Source organism: Neoarius graeffei, chromosome 3 (assembly GCF_027579695.1).
Source record: "Neoarius graeffei isolate fNeoGra1 chromosome 3, fNeoGra1.pri, whole genome shotgun sequence".
Lineage (NCBI taxonomy): Eukaryota > Metazoa > Chordata > Actinopteri > Siluriformes > Ariidae > Neoarius > Neoarius graeffei.
In genome coordinates this window covers 6968137-6992813 of record NC_083571.1, presented here as the reverse complement: position 1 = coordinate 6992813, position 24677 = coordinate 6968137, and the positions used below count along the sequence as shown (strand labels likewise).

At 43.7% G+C, this 24677-nt stretch overlaps 1 protein-coding gene across 5 annotated transcripts in view; it reads left to right on the top strand.

Moving 5' to 3' along the window:
* rgs6 (regulator of G protein signaling 6) overlaps nt 1–24677 on the top strand; it is a 239399-nt gene that overhangs the window by 204402 nt on the left and 10320 nt on the right. For all 5 annotated transcript variants that reach the window (XM_060915784.1, XM_060915782.1, XM_060915781.1 and 2 more), the window contains exons 2-8: nt 4756–4852; nt 9358–9408; nt 9515–9621; nt 15613–15664; nt 17299–17363; nt 18140–18216; nt 21075–21156. In XM_060915784.1, the coding sequence (XP_060771767.1) occupies nt 4756–4852; nt 9358–9408; nt 9515–9621; nt 15613–15664; nt 17299–17363; nt 18140–18216; nt 21075–21156 (531 nt within the window). The remainder of the gene's footprint in view (nt 1–4755; nt 4853–9357; nt 9409–9514; nt 9622–15612; nt 15665–17298; nt 17364–18139; nt 18217–21074; nt 21157–24677) is intronic.

The window sequence follows — 24677 nt, the reverse complement described above, 5'->3', positions numbered from 1 at the left end:
ACAAAAATTAATGTAGATATAAATATCTTATGGCAAATTATTATGGCATGTTACAAAAGCTAAAGAAAAAATCCGAGTCCTCGTCTCCAATTTACGAGTCCGAATGCAGTTAATGCACGAGTCAAAGTCCAAGTTGAGTCACAAATCCTTAAAATTAGGGCACGAGTCAGACTCGAGTACTACAAGCCTGTTAGCTACCAAGTTGTAGACTGGACAAAGGTGTCAGGGCAACCAAAACATTGGACAGGGCAGCACATTGGAGCTTTTATTTGCCTGGTGGGCCATTGGTGGTCGCCATGGTTAAATGTACCTTGTCCCGCAACTGTCTTGCACCAATTGGAAATGAACTGCCCACTGCCCCTGCCCACTTTGTGTCACGAACAGTTTCAGGAATACATCAGCACTCATTGTAAATAAATACTTTTAATTCTCTGTTAGTAGTGTTGGAAAAACATCAACAACGTATGCATACAGTATTCCACAAAAAGGATTAACTCTGTCATGATCAAACGGTTCTTAATTTTTTGTAATCTGAAGGTAAACACACACACACACATTTGAAAACCTGCTTAAAAGGATTATAGCACTCTTCCGAGCATTACCTGCAAGTCAGAAAAGGTTGATTCTTGTATCATACGATACATTCCGGTGTTATTCTAAATGATACAACAAATTAGTTCCACACGCACAAAAAATAAAGTACATTATTGTACCTTTAGGGGTACAACGGTTTGTCACTTGATCAGTACCCCTTTAAGGTACTTGCAGTATTTATACCCTTTATATACTACTTGGGACCATATATGAACCTTTTTGGCCCTAAAAAGTTACCTTGAGGTTCAATAATGAGCCTTGGGGGTACATTAGTGTAGATTGTACCTTGGGGGACAGATATGGACTCCTACTGTACCCCTATTTCTAACAGTGCAGTCCACTAATTTGCTTATATTCCACATAACAGTACTGGAACGTTTCACTGTGCGCATCACTCTGCTCATCTGTGTACGTCAGGTACCGTAAAACTCCACTTCCTAGCTTGAAACGGTTACTAATGGTAGTGTTGGTGACATCACTGGCAGACATGACGATTGATACTTTTCATATAACTTGTAAGTTCGTCAGATGAAGATGAAAAGGAATTTTACCATTTTTACCTTTGAATGGGAATGTACAACTTGATGTGAGTGAGCCAGCTAGCCATCATGCTATAAAGTGAGTATAGCTTCTTCGGGATCTATTTCCGCATAAAGTTTTCTGAAAAATTGAAAGGATGTTTGGCCATCGTGTCCAAAATGTCACTCTCTAATTTATAGAACTGTTATACACTCACTGCCTGTTTTATTAGGAACATCCATCCATCCATCCATCCATCCATCCACCCACCTGCTGCTTGATGCTGTTCTCTAATCAGCCAATCCCTTGACAGCAGGATGATGCAGCTACAAGTCAAGAGCTTCAGTTAATGTTCACAATGTTCAAACATCAGAATGGGAAAAATTGTGATCTCACAGTGAAGTGTGACTTTCTTTCACTGTGGCATGGGTGTTGGTTTGAGCCAGATGGAGTATTTCAGAAACCGTTGATCTCCTGGGGTTTTCACACACAAGAAACAGTCTCTAGAGTTTACACAGACAGAATGGTGCCAACAACAAATACTGAGTGAATGAGGGACATTTCTGTGGATGGAAACAAACACCTTATTGATAAGAGAAGTCAGAGGAAAATGGCCAGGAAGGATATAGCAACTCTTTACAACCATGGTGAGCAGAAAAGCATCTCCACAGAAAAGCAACAGCAGTAGAATCAAGAACAAGTTCCTGTTAAAGTGGCTGGTGAGTGTATAAACACACTATCATGTTCATGTTTGCGCTGTCATACTGAATATCAGGACGGCTATGATTGGCTAGAGCACTCAGCCTCTGGCTTCGCACCTGCGACCGAATCATGGCTGTGTAAGAGTACTTCCTGTCTTGTGATGTTGATTAAATAAGATTAAGTACTGAAGTATAAATTTGTCTTTAAATAAAACCCTACTTGAAGTCTCTGATGCTTGTACTTTCCCTAGCAAATAAAATGTGGTAGAAATGTCCGTAACAGTTGATTGGACAGAAGGGCAATCAATCATCCTTGCATAAACAGTTCACAACTAGACTTTTCACCAATCTTGTTAATTCTATTTTCATCAACATAGGCTTTTATATACAGTGGTGCTTGAAAGTTTGTGAACCCTTTAGAATTTTCTATATTTCTGCATACAAAATATGACCTAAAACAACATCAGATTTTCACACAAGTCCTAAAAGTAGATAAAGAGAACCCAGTTAAACGAATGAGACAAAAATATTATACTTGGTCATTTATTTATTGAGGAAAATGATCCAATATTACATATCTGAGAGTGGCAAAAGTATGTGAACCTTTGCTTTCAGTATCTGGTGTGACCCCCTTGTGCAGCAATAACTGCAACTAAACGTTTGCGGTAACTGTTGATCAGTCCTGCACACCGGCTTGGAGGAATTTTAGCCCATTCCTCCGTACAGAACAGCTTCAACTCTGGGATGTTGGTGGGTTTCCTCACATGAACTGCTCGCTTCAGGTCCTTCCACAACATTTCCATTGGATTAAGGTCAGGACTTTGACTTGGCCATTCCAAAACATTAACTTTATTCTTCTTTAACCATTTTTTGGTAGAACGACTTGTGTGCTTAGGGTCGCTGTCTTGCTGCATGACCCACCTTCTCTTGAGATTCAGTTCATGGACAGATGTCCTGACATTTTCTTTTAGAATTCGCTGGTATAATTCAGAATTCATTGTTCCATCAATGATGGCAAGCCGTCCTGGCCCAGATGCAGCAAAACAGGCCCAAACCATGATACTACCACCACCATGTTTCACAGATGGGATAAGGTTCTTATGCTGGAATGCAGTGTTTTCCTTTCTTCAAACATAACACTTCTCATTGAAACCAAAAAGTTCTATTTTGGTCTCATCCATCCACAAAACATTTTTCCACTAGCCTTCTGGCTTGTCCACGTGATCTTTAGCAAACTGCAGATGAGCAGCAATGTTCTTTTTGGAGAGCGGTGGCTTTCTCCTTGTAACCCTGCCATGCACACCATTGTTGTTCAGTGTTCTCCTGATGGTGGACTCATGAACATTAACATTAGCCAATGTGAGAGAGGCCTTCAGTTGCTTATAAGTTACCCTGGGGTCCTTTGTGACCGCGCCGACTATTACACGCCTTGCTCTTGGAGTGATCTTTGCTGGTCGACCACTCCTGGGGAGGGTAACAATGGTCTTGAATTTCCTCCATTTGTACACAATCTGTCTGACTGTGGATTGGTGGAGTCCAAACTCTTTAGAGATGGTTTTGTAACCTTTTCCAGCCTGATGAGCATCAACAACGCTTTTTCTGAGGTCCTCAGAAATCTCCTTTGTTCATGCCATGATACACTTCCACAAACATGTGTTGTGAAGATCAGACTTTGATAGATCCCTGTTCTTTAAATAAAACAGGGTGCCCACTCACACCTGATTGCCATCCCATTGATTGAAAACACCTGACTTTAATTTCACCTTCAAATTCACTGCTAATCCTAGAGGTTCACATACTTTTGACACTCACAGATATGTAATATTGGATCATTTTCCTCAATAAATAAATGACCAAGTATAATATTTTTGTCTCATTTGTTTAACTGGGTTCTCTTTATCTACGTTTAGGACTTGTGTGAAAATCTGATGATGTTTTGGGTCATATTTATGCAGAAATATAGAAAATTCTAAAGGGTTCACAAACTTTCAAGCACCACTGTAGGTTAATTTCCATTGTCATGCTATTTCAGGTTACTACAAAAAAAACAAGAGTGCTCTGAGAGCACAATATCCCCTGCTGGCAACTATATCTATGCTATAAGTGCTTAATACACCCTCATAAAATTGTCAAAGTACAAGTTTAGTAATCAAGGGCCATAACTCTGGTAAAATGCAACTGAATTGAATTAAATTGCAATATGCCTATTACTGACATAACAAAGAATCCTGTCAAGTTTCCTGAAATTCCTCCAAAAATTGTGAGAAGAGTTGATTTCAAAAGGTGAGTACCCTTCCCAGGATGGATGAACGGACGGACGGACATCGCCACGACATAATCCCCCTTTGGGCCTTTGGGCCAGTGGGGGGGTTAATGATGTAATCTTCCTGATCTGTGATGGAACTAAAGAGGGTGGTGGAGTATATCTGAGAAATCTGAGGCTGTCAAACACTCTGAAATCTATCCTAAATAAAGTTCCAATTTAGAAGTCCCACTTGGTGGACAGGTTTTCCCAGTGAGAAGGTGGGAATTATGATGTGAGGTGAGAAAACTTTTAAATTCAGTGCAGAGTATGTGGGCAAATCAACAGTGCGTTCCCTTTTACGTTAACAAGCAAGCGAAACTTTCAGTAAACTATTTGTTGTGTCCTGCAATCATACTCACAATTTTGGCTGATCAGATTCAGATGTAGTAACAGAAATCAACGGATATTACTCATCTTCAAGTGTTCATTTGTCCCACTTTCTCCATCACTGTCTATCGTGCAATTGAGGGAGCCTGAGTAGAAGGGGAGGACTTGTGAATGACTGTGTTTGTAAATGGTACACTTTCCTGTTTTCACCAAGGTGCTAATAGCCTCTGTGTGAAAAATATCAGTAAAGAGAGATAAGTGAGATACCTGTGAGAACTCATTCAGGCTGTTCTTCCTCTCTGCCGGCAGATTGAAGACATAATCACCCGAATCCAGGATGAAACTGACGGCGTGCCCATCAGAACTGTCAAGAGCTTCATGTCAAAGATTCCTAGTGTGGTCACAGGTGAGAAGAGCCAATTATAGCAGTCATAAATTACTGTTAGAGCCACACCCATCAACTCTGAATGTTGATGTCAGTAGAGACATCATTTTTCTTATTTTTCCTATTTGGCATTCCGAAAGAATACCAATATATGTTGTGTTGCTGTGATTACCACTGACGAAATTTGACACAACCCAGTTTACTTCACTTTTATAAATGAAAATGGCACTTATTAAGATAACAGTGGGAAGGAAACACTCTTTAAATGACATGATGGCAAAATTGAGAAGAACCAGGTTTAAAAGGGAACCCTTGGGTTGGGAACCCATGCACATGACCTGTCCTTTGAAGTTAATTTAATCTGCTTGATTTGTCACATAGAGACCTGGTAAGAATACCAAATTACCAAAGCCCCAACTGGCATAGATTCCAACCCCCTTTGGCATAGATTTTTACACCGGATGCCCTTCCTGATGCAACCCTACCCATTCTTTCTGGGCTTGGGACCGGCACTAAATATGCGCTGGTTTGTGCAAACCCAGTGACTAGGTATTTTTACCTAGTCTGCATGTCTTTGAACCATGGGGGAAACCAGAGCACCTGGAGGAAACCTATGCAGACACAGGGAGCAAACGCCACACAGAAAGGCCCCCGTCGGCTGTGGGGTTCGAACCCAAAACCACCTTGCTGTGAGGCGACAGTGCTAACCACTACACCACCAAGTTCTGATACAAATCATAATAGCTAAAAGCCAACTAGATAACCATGGTCGCTAAAGAAGGCAGCTTGACTTGCTTGAAATCCTTGAAGATGTTTCACCTCATTCTTCAGTTCTGTCTGACACCAAGACTTGGCTGACTTCAACAACTCACATGATGGCAGAGACAGCCAATGACCCATAGGTCACCCTAATGACTCTCTAGGCTGCTAACACCGTTCACACCCAGCCCCCAGGGACCTACACCTACAGGATGACTCAACGACCCAGGTGACCTCAGTGACTCTCCTTAGGGTTGCTTTTGATGCACTAGATGATAAATAACTGGAAGTCCCCACTCGTCAGACAGAACTGAAGAAGCCTTTCGGATGAGAGGTGAAACATCTTCAAGAATTTCAAGCAAGTCTAGTTGCTTTCTTTAGCATGGCTGCATTCTTGCTTTGATTGGGTTAGCAAATCAAGCTAATTGCACTAACCATGTACACTCAGCAGAAAAAAACAATGATTCAAAGATTCAAAAAACTTTGTCTATCACATAACAGTAGAAAATTGTCTCGGATTAAGGGCTCAAAAACGACATAAAAACATACACCCATGACATTAAAACAAACAATCCATGAATAAATAAGAGCAGGACGGCAAATCTGCATTTAAAAAGTACTGACGGTCTATTTGGCCTTGGTTAAAATGGACATTGCGGTGAGAATGAAAGAGTTTTAGTAAGTTCTCCTTTTGGCTGGAGGTAATCTGAAATAGCTTGCTGAAGGGGGTGTGAAGGGTCCTTACTTGATGGAGACTTTGTCTTTCTTTTTACAGCATGATTTTAAGGTCTGAGAGTTGGGTTTGAGTGATTAGTGTTTTTGGTTGCCTGCTTGATGATTCTTGTGAACATTCTCTAGCTTTTCATTGTAAGGAAGTTGTATTAGGATACAATGTTGAATGAGCGACTGGTATACTGCTATTAAAATGTCCTTTCAGCCTCCTCTGGAGAAACGTGCTGTTGGGCCTTTTTTGTAGCCCTCATCTGCATGTAGTGTGAAGAAAAAGATGTGATTAATTTCCATGTCCAGGTACTTAAAGACCTCAACCTCTTCTACCACCTGTCCCTCCAGCCTGGGTGGTCCAGAGAGAGGGTGTGGGGTGTCAAGTGCCTGGCGCCATCTCCAACACAGATCTTACTGATGTTCAGTTCCAGGGAGCTCTCCTGGAACCAGAGGACTATGGTATCCACATACTTGCCTGTATGTAGACAGGGAGCTCTTGTCTGTCAAGTGGGCCACCAGGACCATGTCATCAGCGTATTTAAAGAGTGACATTCTGTTGTAGGGGATTTCGTTTATATATGGAGCCACTGGTGTCCAACAGGCCACAGCCCTGTAGGACACCAGTGTTTAAAACGATGTCACTGGATTTAAAACTGTTCACAACATGTTTGGGTCTGTCCTTTGAAAAGACCTTAATCCATAAGATGAGAGTTGTGTTGTGTTGATGAGTCCCTGGGGTAGTGCAGAAGTCTGTTTGTTTTCTATATTAAAAGCAAATGAAAAGTCCATGAATAAAATCCTGACATATGAGCTTAGAGAGTCGAGGTGCCTCGCCACTGTATCCAGAAGAGTTAGATCGGCATCATCAACTCCCCATTTCACCTTGTAGGCAAACTGGAGCGGGTCCAGACTCTTACCCACCATTGTGGTAAGGTACCAAGAGACAACCCTCTCCATGCATTTGTAAAGGATGGGCATAAATATCACAGGCCTGAAATCATTTATGGCTTGGTCATGGGGCTTTTGGGATACAGGGATGTTGGTTGTCTCCTTCCATGCCCTGGAAAGATGGCATTCAGGAACAGCTTGAAAAACTGTACCACCAGACTGCCCAGCTGAGGCATGCATTCCTTCAGTATGTGGCTCTTGATCTTGTCCGGTCCAGGAGGTTTCCTCTGGTGTAGTTTGGAGAAATGGGACACTACCTCCTGCTCCTCCACATTGATCAATGCAGAAGATACCTGCAGGGGTGTATCTGGTATTGTTCAAGGTCCAGACTTCTGTGGGATCAGCCCTGTTGAACCTAGAGTAGAAGGTTTTCAGCTGGGTATTCGGGCTGGTTTCTGAGTTCTGCCCATCAAAGGGTTGAGACCCTACCTCACATTTCCTCTGGTGAACCTCTCTTTCATCTTATTTTTGTATCAGAGCTTGACCAGCTTGGTTTTGTGCTTCAAATCTGCCAGTGATCTCTTACACACCCAAAGTGGTTGTAGAACGCATAAAAAAAAATCCCCAAGTAATGTCCACTGTTTCATATCTGAGCATGTAATTTGACAAACGTCAAACTCTAATTGCATGCAGAAAGTGGATCAAAAAATTAGCAGACAAATGCAACACGATAAAACAAATCCCCAAACCATGAGTTGATCAAACAAAGAAGCATCCCACCTCCGCCTCCCTCCTTCCAAGCTTTATTTTTTTCTTTTCTAATGTCACTATATGCATTTAATTAAAGATTACATATGACCAAGTAAGTTAAAACCACTGTTCAAAGTTTTTCTTCTGTTTTTTTTAGTGTGCATCAAACAGCAAATGGGCACAAATTGCAGATAATAACTAAAGTTGTGAAGAAATGATGTAAATATGATGATACCAGGAATCATTCTAGCTGCTTGTTTGGGTTTGTCTGGATCACCTAATTTGGAAAACAGCTGAGAAAATTGGAATTAAAATTTCTGTCCCTGAAATGTCACATGCATACAGAAGGAAATAATAAATGGTTGGCTGCCACTTGGGAGTGAGAATGTAAGGTTGGAAAGTGGTCTTTATTTTATAATGAAATGTTTTAGCCCCGAGAAAAATAATCTACTGATTTTCGTTTCTTTTAGGCTGATTTCATGTTAGTTAGCTGGAGATAACCTATTTAATGAGTCACACATACCTCACCAAAGTGACTAACGTAGGCATGGGTGGGCCGGGGAGGGTGAGACATGGGTGGGCCGGGGAGGGTGAGGCATGGATGGGCCGGGGAGGGTGAGGCATGGGTGGGGTGGGGAGGATGAGGCATGGATGGGCCAGGGGGGTAAGGCAGGGGTGGGCCAGTGACACCCAAATGTGTGACTGTGCGAAAATCATAAATTTATTTAAAATATTTTCTGGTTCCTCTAGAGCAGTGGTGTCCAATCTTATCCAAACAAGGCCAGGAATGACTGCAGGTTTCCTTCTGACCAATCAGGATCCACACCTGATTCTACCTGTGCAATCAGACGATGTTGCCTCCAATCAATTACTGGCCCTTGATGGAGAAAATTGTACACCCCCCTGCCCCAGACAGACAACTGAAGAACTGTTAAGGCTTCAGAATTTTTTATAAGAGTCTCAAATGAATGAATGATCTGTAGTTAATGTGTATGTACAGTAGTAATTATAGAGATGCAGACATGTTTTCTTTTTTTTTTAATATTTTTTTGTCTTTTTTCACCTTTATTGGATAGGACAGTGTAGAAACAGGAAATGAGTGGGAGAGAGATGGGGAGGGATCGGGAAATGACCTCGGGTCGGAATCGAACCTGGGTCCCCAGACTTATGGCATGGCGCCTTATCCACCTGAGCCACGACGCCTCCGCAGGCATGTTTTCAATGTTACCTGTGCTTCTCGGGCATTAATGCTGGTTATGATGGATATTATTTCAGGAGATGGAAGGTCTACCTCAGCTGTAGTCAGATCCCATCACTGTTTTCAGGGTATCTTGACTTGAATTAAATTGAACTGGTACAATTCTGTGTCCTCATGTTCGTAATGGTCTTCTTTTGCTGAACGCCAGGTTCAGACGTTGTTCAGTGGCTAATGAAGAATCTCTCTATCGAGGATCCCGGTGAGTGTAAAAAAAAAAGTATTAATGGAAAGAAAACCCAAGTCTTAGAAATAATAAACATCTCATTGCCAAGCTATATGATGAATGCATCATCTCTCTACTTCAGCGGAGGCCTTGCACATCGGGAGCCTGATCGCTGCTCAGGGCTACATCTTCCCCATCTCGGACCACGTCCTCACCCTGAAGGATGACGGCACCTTCTACCGCTTTCAGGTGAGCTACTGGACCAACATGAAGTGAAGAGAATGTCCAGTTTAAGAAATAAGCTTCATTTCCTTTTGAGTAAATTTAACCGATAACCAAACTACAATTCATGTCCATAAAATCTGTGATGAAATGCAATGATATATTTTCTTCATCAAATGAAATGAGGTGGGGGTTTTTTTAAACAATTGATTGGACAGAAGAGAAACCTTTCTACTGAATGTATTCATGCATTGCAGGTTCAGTTACTATTTACTGTAAAAAAAAAAAAAAAAACGTTCTCGATGTAGTTCTTGTAGAATTAGTGTATAGCTTTTAAGCATTAACACATCTCTCATTTCTTTTTTTTTTTTATCTTTGGTAGAACTGAAGTAGATGGTGCAATATATCTGAGAAATCTAGGCTGTCTGGGAAAGCTCCCAATATCCCCACTCTGAGGTCAACTAGAACCAATTTTTTTTTCTCCCATCTCCAATATAAAGAAAGAAGGGAAAGAATGCAGCTATAGCATCAAGTTCTACTACTTCTTTATTGAAGAATTTATAAAGTAAGAACCTTATAAAGGCTTTTCCTGTCTGAATTGAACCTTCTAACCCCATCATTTTCCCTCCACCTCTGAGTTTATATCCAGCCAGAAAACGATAAATGTCCCGACTTGAGCAGCTCCACCAAATATAGCTACTTAATTTCTGCTCTGGGTTTTGTGAGGGCTGAATCGATAATTTCTTTATGATTCCAGATGAGACAGCTTGGGGCGAGTTCCCTTGTGCCTTCTGCTTGCTTGCACACTCTCTCTCTCTCTCTCTCTCTAATTCAGAGTGTTTTATTGTGTGTAATATAGCACAAAGCTTCATAAAAACAGCCTTCACTTGTTTTCCCCCCAATACTGTGAAGACTTTCTACATTCGTTTGGAGAAAAAAAAAAACAGAGGTGCCAACTTCTGAGGTTTAGCCGTCGCATTTACAGTTTTTAACTTGGCAGGAGACACCTGAAAACTACTCTTATAAAATTTAAATGAGAAACACTCATTCTCACACACTCACTCACACTCGTTCACACACTCGTACAGCTATGGGCAATTTAGTCCCCCCCCCCCTCCTTTTTTCCTTCTTTGTTCCTGTGTTTTCTGACTTCCTGTTCCATCTTACCTTTGTTTCCTACCTAGCTACCTACCTACCTCACTCACTCACTCTCTGGTCTGCTTGCTCCTGCAGGAGCGTGGCACCTCGGCACAAGGTTCTCCAGGCTGATGTTAGGTCGAGATTCAGGTCAGCAGACAGTTGGTCAGTCCACTTACTCTGGGGTCTGCCCCTAGGTCTCTTCCATTCAGGGGCTGGTTCTAGAAATAGCATGGCTGGTTCCAGTGGTGGTGACAGTCTGGCTAGGTGACCAAATATGCAGAGACGGGCTGCCAGAATTTTGCTAGTGACAGGTGGTTGGTTGGCATGCTGATGCAGGGTGTAGGTGGAATTGGGATTAATTAAATTATAAATTATGTAATAATTGATAATTGAATTAATCAATTTATAATTAAAGATCAGTCTCATAAAATCTTAAATTATTAATCTTAATATTCACCGTGAATGGTTACATTCAAGATTAATGGTAGCTCTGCATTAGATGGGAAACCCAGTTGTATACAAAAGCTAAATTTGAAGGAAAAAGGAGTTCTAAATAGTTGACCTTGTGAATAAACAACAGGAACAAGTAAAATGTAATTCAATTTGATTAGCTTTTATTTGTCTACTACTCACTAATAAGAATCTCACAAAATACATTCAATGTCGGGCAAAGGTAATAACAAGGCACAACAATGGAACAATTACACCTGGGCCATAGGTTTGGGGCAGGAGAGAGGGGGAGAGAGAGAGAGAGAGAGAGAGAGAGAGATAGGAAAAGAGAATCCCTTGTGTGTGTGTGTGTGTCTAGGGAAAGCCGATGCGTGTGTGTGTGTGTGTGTGTGTGTATCTGTGGGCAGATGCTAACGACTAGCCACTCTAGCAATGCTTAAGCAAAATGGCGGTCAATGCCTAGATGTCGTAAACCAGGTGACGTATCACAGGTAGCTCAATGAGGGAGGTACCAAAATGGTGTCGGGGAATATGGCGCCTGCAGGCCTAGTCGAGAACACAAGCCTACCAGCTAGCGTATCACCCTGAGGTAGCTAGCAATGAGTTGCTAATGAGAATCTGGCCATGTTACAGCTGGATCCAAACACTGTGCTTAACAACAATTTCCAACAGACTATCTAGGCAAAGAACTCAACGCGAGGGAGAGAGAGAGAGAGAGAGAGAGAGAGAGAGAGAGAGGGGAAGAGTAATAGGTGTTGGATGGAGAGGACTAGGCCTTGTAGCGGTCCAGCCTCGGGGCTTAAAATAACAAACTTGTCGCTGCGCTGCTAATCAGGTAGGGAAGCTAGCAATGGAGTTAAGGAAAGACATAAACATGCAAGATACCCTGTTTAACAAGTTCAAAGAAAAACAGAACCAAAACAAACAATAAAAGACACCTTCCGTGTCTGAGCGGGTATGCTAAACAGCTCAAAGCTTAAACATGACCCTAACAACCATCTGAATAAGCTACAAATTACTAAAATTTGCCCAAGTGCCTACTCAATGCGATGGAAGTTTGTTCTCTGATGTCCGCGCTGAGGGTCGCGGTCCGAGGAGAGGAGGTTAGCGGCGAGTTGCGTCCAACCGCGGCTAAACGAAGCAGGGAGATGGAGGCCTAGCTGGTCCATGGTGCTTCGGGAGAAACCTCCGGTGATGCGTCGACGAGAAAAAGGCTGAGAGGAGCGAAGCTGCCCGCAAATGCCTCTTAGCGTGGAAAACTACTTAACTGTAGTTAAACTTTGCAAAGGTTTAGAATCAAAACCACTATATCACTAAAACCTAGCGGGTCGTTCAAAAGTTCGGCCGAAACTAATTTGAACAGGCTGTTCTCAGACAATAGCGGTTAGTCTCAACACTGTAGCGAGCGTGCCTACAGTCCTTCTGACCACTCCAGTAGTCAGAACATGAGAGAGTGAATCGAGGCGCTCTCGATACAGTTAAAGCAGTTCCACTTTATGTCACATCCGGGTGGAGCACACAAGGAATTGTGGGATCGTTATGGGGCGCTGGCAAGTTACCAACACAGGGTGATGTTTGAGACAAAGTCTTGCCAGTGGAGACCAAAAATCCTACATATACACTTGTTGTTGAAGGCATCGAGGTGCCATTTCTTGGTTTCTGTCAGGGTTCAGCACTCTGCTCCATACAGTAGGATTGGTTGGACCAGGCTGTTTAACTTTGTGCTGGTTGCGAGGTGTTTGTCTGACCAGATATTCTGTAGGCTGGTCATGGCTGCTGCAGCACGCCCAATTCAGATCTGAATATCCACTATATGCCTACAGTCCAAGGTAATTGTGCTACCAAGATAGCAGAACCTACCTACCTACTGTACTAACCCTATCCCTGAACCACTCTTTCACAATTTGAGCCAGATGAATCCTCGCGTTGTCATCTTGGAATATCCTCGTGCCATCAGGGAAGAAAAAACTCCGTTGATGTAATGATAACTTGGTCATTCAGTACATTCAGGTCATCAGCTGACTTCATTTTATTGCCCCATAACATTGCTGAGTCTCGACCTGACCAACTGAATCAACCCCAGATCATAACCCTGTCTCCAGAAGCTTGTACAGTGGACACTATGCATGATCGCTTCATGTGCTTCCCTTCTTACCCAGACACACCCATCACTCAGGAATAGGGTCAATCTGGACTCATCAGACCACATGACCTTGTTCCATTGCTCCAGAGTCCAATTTTTATGCTCCCTCGCAAATTAAAGCCTTTTGTCCTGATTAGTTTCATGAACAAGTGGTTTTCTTATGGACACACAGCTGTTTAGTCCCAATCCCGTGAGGTTCTTGTCACAGTGTGAGTCTGGAAATGCTCTTAATTTCAATATTAGACATGGCCATGAGTTCTACTGTCTATTTTTTTTTCTTCCAATGCAACTTCAAGTGTTTGAGATCTCTGATCATAGTCAGTCAGGATCTTTTTCCCCACTGCATTTCTTCCATGAAGTTAATGGTTCTCCACTGTCCTTCCAAATTTTAATAATGTGTTGGTCAGTTCTTAACCCAATTCCAGTCATTTCAGCTCAAATCTCCTTAGTTTTTTTCCCTTCTTCCCCCTCTCTTTGCTTGATCTGGGCCAATAATTTGACCTTCTGAAACACAGCAACATCTTTACCATGAGCACGGGATACATCTTCTAACATGGTTGTTTAAGAAATGAGAAGCTACTTACTGCATCCGTTAGGGTTAAATTAATTGTTGCCAACTGAAGCATTAATCACTGGAGTAATTATCCAATCAAACGCTCTTAAGTAATTGCTTATTTAAGTTGAAATGGTGACACTTTTTTGCCAGGGCAGTGTACTATGAAATAACAGGAGGAATTTAGGGGGGGTCTGCAGGATGAGAGGAACTAGAAAGGGGGCAGAGTCTGAGGGTCACTTGCCTCAGCATGGTTTAGTTACATAGATTTTATAAAGACTGTATTGGAAATGATTTACGTTAAATTACAGTACAAGAGTACAGATTTGCAAAGCTCCGCCCCCTGTGCACCACCCAGTTTAACTTGGGAGTTGAAAATTTGTTTGTTGGGCTTCTGGATCATTTTAATTAGCCTTCTGTTCTGAATCTAGTAATAAAAAAAAAAGAGAATGCTTTCTCTCTGTGATCCACTGACCGAATATGTTTATTATTATTTTCTTTTTCAAGAATCTCCAAATTAAAAGTTTCTGAAAAGAGAATCTGTTCTCCTAGCAAAGTGATAATGAGACAGTTTTGCTGCTGCATCAGTGATGCTAACCGAATTCCTCCCACTTTCCTCCACGCATTCATTAATTACCATGTGGAAATTGTGTTTTCTTTCCAGCTTTGTAGAGCAGCTCATCATCACATTACAGGCTGGTAGTGATGATCCTGTAGGAGAATAAATCGCTCTGCTTTTTTTTTTCAGAATAAAACAGATTGAAGGAAATGTTCTGTGATATTAGATTAGCTCATGACAGTAGTGATGCTGTGACGCTGAAAGAAGGAAGAAGAATGAAAGAGCATGTGTGAAAGCTTCATTCTGTCCAGATTCCTGTGCATTGATCCGGGATAGAAAGGAAGTGACTATTATATACAACAGGAAGTGAATATACACTTAAAAAAAAAACAGATAAACACTTAGTAGGAAAATGATAAAGAAACCTACTCTGAGACTTTCACACTAAAAATGTTTAAAACCGTTGTTTTTAATCAGCGAATCATATCTTAAGTCAATGTTTGATTTTTCTGTCGGTTGTGTTTTATTATAAAACCCATCATGATCTCCAGTTAAATGCCACTGAAGAAGAAGAAGAAACCTTTATTTGTTACATGCACACTTCAAGCACAGTGAAATTCATCCTCTGTATTTAACCCATCTGAAGCAGTGAACACACACGCAGACACACCCAGAGCAGTGGGCAGCAGTCAGGGGTTCGGTACCTTGCTCAAGGGCACCTCAGCCAAAGGCCGCCCCACGTTAACCTAACTGCATGTCTTTGGACTGTGGGGGAAACCGGAGCACCCGGAGGAAACCCACGCAGACACAGGGAGAACATGCAAACTCCACACAGAAAGGCCCTCGCTGGCCGCTGGGTTTGATAAAGATGTTCAGAGAATGTGTGTGTTTGTGTGTGTGTGTGTGGTGGGTTTGTATGTATATTGTGTGTGTGTATGTGTGTAGTGAGCATGTATGTGTATGGTGTGTGTGTGTGTACAGTGATCTGCCATACATCTGTGAGTCTGTCATTATGTGCAGTGTTTTATAAAGCAGTATTATTACTCTCTCTCTCTCTCTCTCTCCCCCCCAGTGCTGCTGTCACTCCCAGCGTGAAGATGAATCTGTGTGTCTATTTAAAGGGACGACTAATCAGTGTCTCTCTCTTTCCTTGCTGCTCTCTCTCGTTTTCAGGCTCCATACTTTTGGCCGTCGAATTGCTGGGAGCCGGAAAACACAGATTACGGTGAGTGAGAGAGAGAACCTGCTGCAGCACAGCCACGAAATAGTGATCATGGAGTGTATGATACCTCATGCAGCATCACTGTTTCCCCAACAGTGCATTACTGCAGCACAGTCACTCACTGTCCATTACTACTTGCATCACTCTCATCGCTCTGATCACCTTCACTCAGATCACTCCCTTCACTCATCATTCTGATCACCTTCACTCTCATCATTCTGATCACCTTGATCACTCCCGTCACTCTCTTCACTCTGATCACCCTGATCACTCCCATCACTCTCTTCACTCTGATCACCCTGATCACTCCCGTCACTCTCTTCACCCTGATCACTGCTGTCACTCTCTTCACTCTGATCACCCTGATCACTCCCATCACTCTCTTCACTCTGATCACCCTGATCACTCCCGTCACTCTCTTCACCCTGATCACTGCTGTCACTCTCTTCACTCTGATCACCCTGATCACTCCCGTCACTCTCTTCACTCTGATCACCCTGATCACTCCCGTCACTCTCTTCACTCTGATCACCTTGATCACTCCCGTCACTCTCTTCACTCTGATCACCCTGATCACACTCATCATTCTGATCACCTCGATCACTCCCGGTACTCTCTTCACTCTGATCACCTTGATCACTCCCGTCACTCTCTTCACTCTGATCATGCTCTTCATTCTGATCACTCCCATCACACACTGCACTCTGATCACTCCCTTCACTCAGATTACTCCCTTCACACTCATCATTCTGATCACCTCGATCACTCCCGTCACTCTCTTCACTCTGATCACCCTGATCACCCTCTTCATTCTGATCACTCCCATCACTCTCTTCACTCTGATCACCCTGATCACTCCCATCACTCCCTTCACTCTGATCACCCTGATCACTCCCGTCACTCTCTTCACTCTGATCACCCTGATCACTCCCGTCACTCTCTTCACTCTGATCACCCTGATCACTCCCGTCACTCTCTTCACTCTGATCACCCTGATCACTCCCGTCACTCTCTTCACTCTGATCACCTTGATCACTCCCGTCACTCTCTTCACTCTGATCACCCTGATCACTCCCGTCACTCTCTTCACTCTGATCACCCTGATCACGCTCTTCATTCTGATCACTCCCATCACACACTGCACTCTGATCACTCCGATCACTTTCATTACTCTGATCACTCATCACTCTCACTTCTGAAGGAGAATATTTACATAATTACTTGTTTAATGTAGTTTTATTTAATATCTGATAACACTTAAGTGTGATGTTCATAGGGTTTAGGGGTGTGTGTGTGTGTGTGTGTGTGTGTGTATACACACAGTACCTATATCCATCCAATATTTATTTTTCTTTCTATATTTTCCTTCCTTCTTGTTTCCTTGCATTTGTTTTTCTTTTATTCTTTTTTTTCTTTTCTTCATTCTTATTTTCTTTCATTCCTGTTCTCTTGCTTTCTTTCCGTTGTCTCTTCCTTTTTCTTATTTTCCATTTTCAGCTATATACCAAATCCAGCTAGTGGCTTGATTTTATTTGTGTATGTGGGGACACATGTACATGCAGGTGTGTGTATGAAAGTAAGACTCTCTCTCTCTCTCTCTCTCTCTGTATGTCTCTGCTTCTTTATGTCTCCTGCAGCCATTTATCTGTGTAAAAGGACGATGCAGAACAAGACTCGGCTGGAGCTAGCAGACTATGAAGCGGTGAGCGTCTCCTCCCCTCCCCTCCACCCCCGTGTGTGTGAGCGAGGTGAGGTGTTCCTGCAGCAGCTGAGACAGGGACAGGGCCGAGTGATCAGTAGTGTGACGAGGACAGCACAGCTCATCACCGAGAGACTCGCAACTTATGGAAATACATTAACAATCTAAACACTGAGTAAAGCACACACCCATCCATCTCAGCCAACCCGATCGCTTTATAGATGCAACATTATCATTAGAGCATTTATATTATGTAATTTATTTTCTTTCTTTCCTTTTTTCTCTTCATTTCTTGTTGTTTTTCCTTCCATATTGTCTTCCTTCTTCGCTTCTTTACTTTTTTAAACTTTTTTTAATTTCTGTATTATTTGCTGCTGGTTTTCTTTCTTTCTTTCTTTCTTTCTTTCTTTCTTTCTTTCTTTCTTTCTTTCTTTCTCATTTGCTTTAAAAAAAACCTTTCTACCTTGTTCCTTATTTATACTTGTGTATTTGTTTCCCTTTTCTTCTTTTTTCCATTTTCCATTCTTTTCTTTCTTCATTTCTTTCCTTATGTTTCTTTTTCATCCTTTGTTTTTTTCTTCCTATTTACTTTGTTGCTTTGTTTGTCCTCCTGCTTTCTTCCTTCACTGATTTCTTCTTATTTTATTCTTTTTATTTTCCTCTTTCTTACTTTTTGTTGTAACATTCCCTCCTTTATTTCTTTACTTCTTTGTTCTATGTTCTCCTATTTCCTAATGTCCCTTCATTCTTTCCTGTCCTTTTCTGTCCGTATTCCTCAGGAGAACCTGGCGAGGTTACAGCGAGCGTTCTCCAGGAAGTGGGAGTTCATCTTCATGCAGGCTGAAGCTCAGGTTAAGTAAGTGTTGTCAGTGTGAACCTTCTTATCTCAGAGGTGTTAACTTTCCCTTTCAAACCCGAGCTCTCTCTCTCTCTCACACACACACACACACACACACACACACACACACACACAGAGTGTGCATGCGGTGTGTAAACTGGTCTGTTGTGTGTATGAGTGTGATTATAGTTTGTGTAATTCAGATGGCTGAGGTGATGGTGTGAGTTTAGAACAGTTTTTAAAAACACCATTTATTCAGCAGAAAAAAAAGAAAAAAAAGGACTCAGGTCAGTAAAACACAACCAGTACCAGACTCTGTGTGTGTGAGAGAGAGAGAGAGAGAGAGAGAGAGAGAGAGAGAGAGAGAGAGAGAGAGATATTCTGTCTGAAACTTTAATTACATAAGAGTGGCATGTCAGGAATGGAAATGAATTTACTCCACTTTCAGACAAGTTGATGAGGAGGAAGATGATGATGGTGTGATGATGAGGAAGAGGAGAATGAAGATGATGAGGAGAAGAATGATGAGGAGGATGATGATAATGATGGTGGTGATGAGGAGGAAGAGAAGAAGAAAGATGATGATGGTGAGGAGGAAGGTGATTAGGAGAAGGATGATAATGGTGATGAGGAGGAGGAAGATGAGAAGAAAAATGATGAGGAGGAGAAGGGGGAGGAAGATGATGATGAGCAGGAGGAAGATGGTGGTGATGAGGAGGAAGATGATGATGAGGAGAAGGAAAATAATAAGGAGGAAGATGATGAGGATGATAATGACGATGAGTAGAAGAAGGATGATGATGAGGAGGAAGATGGTGATGAGAATGATGGTGATGAGGAGAAGGAAGATGAGGAGGAAGATGGTGATAAATGATGGTGAGGAGGAAGATGATGATGAGGAAGCTGGTGATGAGAATGATGGTGATGAGGAAAAGGAGGAGGAGGAGGATAATGAGTAGAAGAAAGATGAGGAGGAGGAGGAAGATGGTGATGAGAATGATGGTGATGAGGAGAAGGAAGATGAGGAGGAGGAAGATGGTGATGAACATGATGGTGAGGAAGAGGAGGAAGATGGTGATGAACATGATGGTGAGGAGGAGGAAGATGGTGATGAACATGATGGTGAGGAGGATGATGATGAGGAGGAGGAGGAAGATGGTGATGAGAATGATGGTGATGATGAGGAGGAAGATGATGAATGATGGTGAGGAGGAGGAGAATGATGAGGAGGAAGATGGTGATGAGAATGAGGAGGAGGAAAAGGAAGATGAGGAGGAGGAAGATGAGGATGATAATAAGTAGAAGAAAGATGATGATGAGGAGGATCAAGATGGTGATGAGAATGATGGCGACGAGGAGAAGGAAGATGGTGATGAAAATGATGGTGAGGAGGAAGATGAGAATGATGGTGATGAGGAGAAGGAAGATGGTGAGGAGGAAGATGGTGATGAGAATGATGGTGATGAGGAGGAGGAAGATGATGAGAATGATAATGGTGGTGAGGATGGTGAGGACAGTGATGATGAGAATGATAAAGATGTTGATTAAGTTGAGGAGGAGGATGGTTTTTATTATGATCATGAGTATGATAAGAGTGAGGATGATGGTGATTGTGAGGAGGAGGATGAAGAGTGATGGTGGTGATTGTGATAATGGTGATTGTGAGGAGGAGGATAAAGAGTGATGATGACTGTTATGTCCCCGAGGATTAAGTCCAGGGAATGAGGGAGGTACGTCAACCGAGAGAAGAAGAAAAAACAAAAATAAAGGGGAAACGGAAATATGCGAGTGAGTGAGTTTATTTATAAAACAAAAAAAAATAAAGGGTTACAACAAAATGAAAAGCAAAACCCAAAACCACTCCCTATGAAGTCAAGGTTGCGCTCCTAGTCGCACCGTGACACCACTATTAACACACACACACACACACACACACCCAGTGTAATCTCTGTTATCTGAAATCAGATTTCAGTTATCCACACAGCATAACTGCTGTAATCCGACAACACCAAAAAACACAGAGTGATCTCTGTAATACAGGATTGAATTGTGCATGCACGCGCGCACACAGCATCCACACTGCTGTCTGGCCAACGGCCCCGTCCGCAGGGTCCCCAGGTCTTTTAAAACAGCCGCTTCCGGTGAACAATTAAGCGCCGGTACAGCTAACCACTCACAGCAACGGTGGAGGGTGGTATCTAGAGAGAGACATAAAAAAACACACACCCAACACCACAGCCGTAACAATTGTGATGATGGTGATTGGGAGGAGGAGGAGGAGGAGGATGTGTTTTCATTCCCAGCTTAAAGTTCCAGCTGTGCTCAAACTGTAGAAAATAAATAAATAGATGCTGAGGGGTTTAAACACCATGCGGTATTGCCATGGGCTGGAGGTGAAGAGTTAACGATTAACCACATCACTATTAGCAGGCATGTGAACACATCTTTAATCTGCACATCAACCATTCAGTCCATAACTGACTTGATTTGGATTTACTTTTTTATTCTCCTTGGCATGTCTTTGTTTCCATGGGCACACTCTCCACTCTGAGTGCGCTGGTTTAGAAGATTGGCCTATCTACTGAATTTTAGGTCTAGATATTATGACTGCTTATTTTGACCCAGGAAAAAAGTCCAAGTGGATGACAAGTTGCTGTAAATGGCTGTGTCCTGGTCAACAAAAGAGCAAACATCAACACATTTTACCTGATTTCTCATCCTGCACGCTGACGTTTTTGCAGATTCTCATCCACTCGTCCTTTCCTTCTCAAGTTGTGTTCTTCATAGACGCTCATGGCTGAGCATTTCTCCACATGCCTCCTCACTGTTCTTATGACCGGGTGGCATTTTCATACATTTTCCTCTCTGTTTTGCAGGATTGACAGGAAGAAGGATAAAACGGAGAGGAAGATTCTGGACAGTCAGGAGCGAGCGTTCTGGGACGTACACAGGCCAGTGGTGTGTGTAGATTATGGATTTCCTGATCGATAGCTACAGTAGGAATAATTAATATGAGCCATTCAGTTCAGCTCACACAGATCCTGTTACACGTGTTACTGTGATGTTGGGAACATAAAGAACACGGGGGACAACGAGAGTACAGGGAGCACAGAGAACATTGAGGACACAGAACAAGGAGAGTACAGGGGACACGGAGAATAAGGAGAGTACAGGGACCACAGAAAGCATGGGGGACATGGAGAATAAGGAGAGTACAGGGAGCACAGAGAACGTTGGGGACATAGAACAAGGAGAGTACAGGGACCACGGAGAATAAGGAGAGTACAGGGAACATGGAGAACACGGGGGACACAGAGAATAAGGAGAGTACAGGGACCACGGAGAATAAGGAGAGTACAGGGAACATGGGACACCGAGAACATGGGGACACGGTGAATAAGGAGAGTACGGAGAACAAGGAGAGTACAGGGAGCATGGGGGACACAGAGAACAAGGAGAGTACAGGGAGCATGGGGGACGCAGAGAACAAGGAGAGTACAGGGAACAAGGAGAGTACAGGGAACACGGAGAACAAGGAGAGTACAGGGAACATGGGGGACACAGAGAACAAGGAGAGTACGGGGAACACGTAGAACAAGGAGAATACAGGGAACATGGAGAATATGGGGGACACGGGGAACACAGAGAATATGGGGGACACCAGGGACATGGTGAATAAGGAGAGTACAGAGAACATGGGGGACACGGAGAATAAGGAGAGTGGAGGGAGCATGGAGAATAAGAAGAGTACAGGGAACAAGGAGAGTACAGGGAACATTGAGAACAAAGAGAGTATGAAGAACAAGGAGAGTACAGGGAACACGGAGAACAAGGAGAGTGCAGGGAACATGGAGAATAAGAAGAGTACAGGGAACAAGGAGAGTACAGGGAACATTGAGAACAAAGAGAGTATGAAGAACAAGGAGATTACAGGGAACATGGGGACACGGAAAACAAGGAGAGTACAGGGAACATGGGGGACACGGAGAACAAGGAGAGTACAAGGAATACAGAGGACATGGAGAACAAGGAGAGTACAGGGAACACGGGGACATGAAGAACAAGGAGAGTACAGGGAACACGGGGACACGGAGAACAAGGAGAGTACAGGGGACACGGAGAACAAGGAGAGTACAGGGAACACGGGACACGGAGAGCAAGGAGAGTACAGGGGACACGGAAAGCAAGGAGAGTACAGGGGACACGGAGAACAAGGAGAGTACAGGGAACACGGGACACGGAGAACAAGGAGAGTACAGGGAACACGGGACACGGAGAACAAGGAGAATACAGGGACACAGAGAACAAGGAGTATACAGGGAACACGGGGGAAATGGAGAACAAGGAGAGTACAGGAAACACAGGCCATGGAGAATAAGAAGAGTACGGGGGACACAGAGAGTGAGAGTACAGAGAACATGGAGAACGGAGAGTACAGAGAACATGGGGGACACTGGGGACACGGAAAACAAGGAGAGTACAGGGAACATTGGGGACATGGAGAACAAGGAGAGTACAGGGAACATGAGGGACACTGGGGACACGGAGAACAAGGAGAGTACAGGGAACATGAGGGACACTGGGGACACGGAGAACAAGGAGAGTACAGGGAACATGAGGGACACTGGGGACACGGAGAACAAGGAGAGTACAGGGAACATGAGGGACACTGGGGACACGGAGAACAAGGAGAGTACAGGGAACATGAGGGACACTGAGGACACGGAGAACAAGGAGAGTACAGGGAACATGAGGGACACTGGGGACACGGAGAACAAGGAGAGAACAGGGAATACGGAGAACAAGGAGAGTACAGGGATCACGGGACATGGAGAACAAGGAGAGTACAGGGAACACGGAGAACAAGGAGAGTACAGGGAACACGGGACACGGAGAACAAGGAGAGTACAGGGAACACGGGACATGGAGAACAAGGAGAGTACAGGGAACACAGGACACGGAGAACAAGGAGAGTACAGGGGACACGGGGGGCACGGAGAACAAGGAGGGTACAGGGAACACTGGGACACGGAGAACAAGGAGAGTACAGGGAACACTGGGACATGGAGAACAAGGAGAGTACAGGGAACACAGGACACGGAGAACAAGGCGAGTACAGGGAACACTGGGACACGGAGAACAATGAGAGTACAGGGAACACAGAGAACAAGGAGAGTACAGGGAACACAGGACACGGAGAACAAGAAAAGTACAGGGAACACGGGACACGGAGAACAAGGAGAGTACGGGGGCACGGAGAACAAGGAGAGTACAGGGAACACTGGGACACGGAGAACAAGGAGGGGACACGGGACACGGAGAACAAGGAGAGTACAGGGGACACGGAGAACAAGGAGAGTACAGGGGACACGGGACACGGAGAACAAGGAGAATACAGGGAACATGGGGACACAGAGAACAAGAAGAGTACAGGGAACACGGGGGACACGGAGAACAAGGAGAGTATGGGGGACACAGAGAACAAGGAGAGAACAGGGAACATGGAGAACATGGAGAGTACAGGGAACACAGGACACGGAGAGTAAGAAGAGTACAGGGGACACAGAGAGTGAGAGTACGGGGAACACGGAGAACAAGGAGAGTACAGGGAACATGCGGATACGGAGAACAAGGAGAGTACAGGGAACATGGGGGACACGGAGAACAAGGATTGTACAGGCAACACGGGGAACACTGAGAACAGCACAGAGAACCAGGAGAATTCAGAGAACAAGGAGAGTACAGGGACCACAGAGAATAAGGAGAGTACGAAGAACACGGGGGACACAGAGAACAAGGAGAGTACAGGGAGCATGGGGGGCACAGAGAACAAGGAGAGTACAGGGGACACCAAGAATACGGGGGACATGGAAAATAAGGAGAGTACAGGGAGCATGGGGGAAACAGAGAATAAGGAGAGTATGGGGAACACCGAGAACACTGGGGACATGGAGAACAAGGATTGTACAGGCAACACAGAGAACATGGGGGACATGGAGAACAAGGAGAGTACAGGGAATACAGGGAGCATAGGGGAAACCGCGAATAAGGAGAGTATGCGGAACACTGGGGACACGGAGAACAAGGAGAGTACAGGGAACATGGGGGACACTGAGAACAAGGAGATTATGGGGAACACAGGACACAGAGAACAAGGAGAATATGGGGAACAGAGAACAAAGAGAGTACAGGGAACATAGGGGACACAGACAATAAGGAGAGTACAGGGAACACGGGGGACACGGAGAACAAGGAGAGTATGGGGAACACGCAACATGGAGAACAAAGAGAGTACAGGGAACATGAGGGACACTGGGGACACGGAGAACAAGGAGAGTACAGGGAACATGAGGGACACGGAGAACAAGGAGAGTATGGGGACACAGAGAACAAGGAGAGAACAGGGAACACGGAGAACAAGGAGAGTACAGGGAACACAGGACACGGAGAGTAAGAAGAGTACAGGGGACATAGAGAGT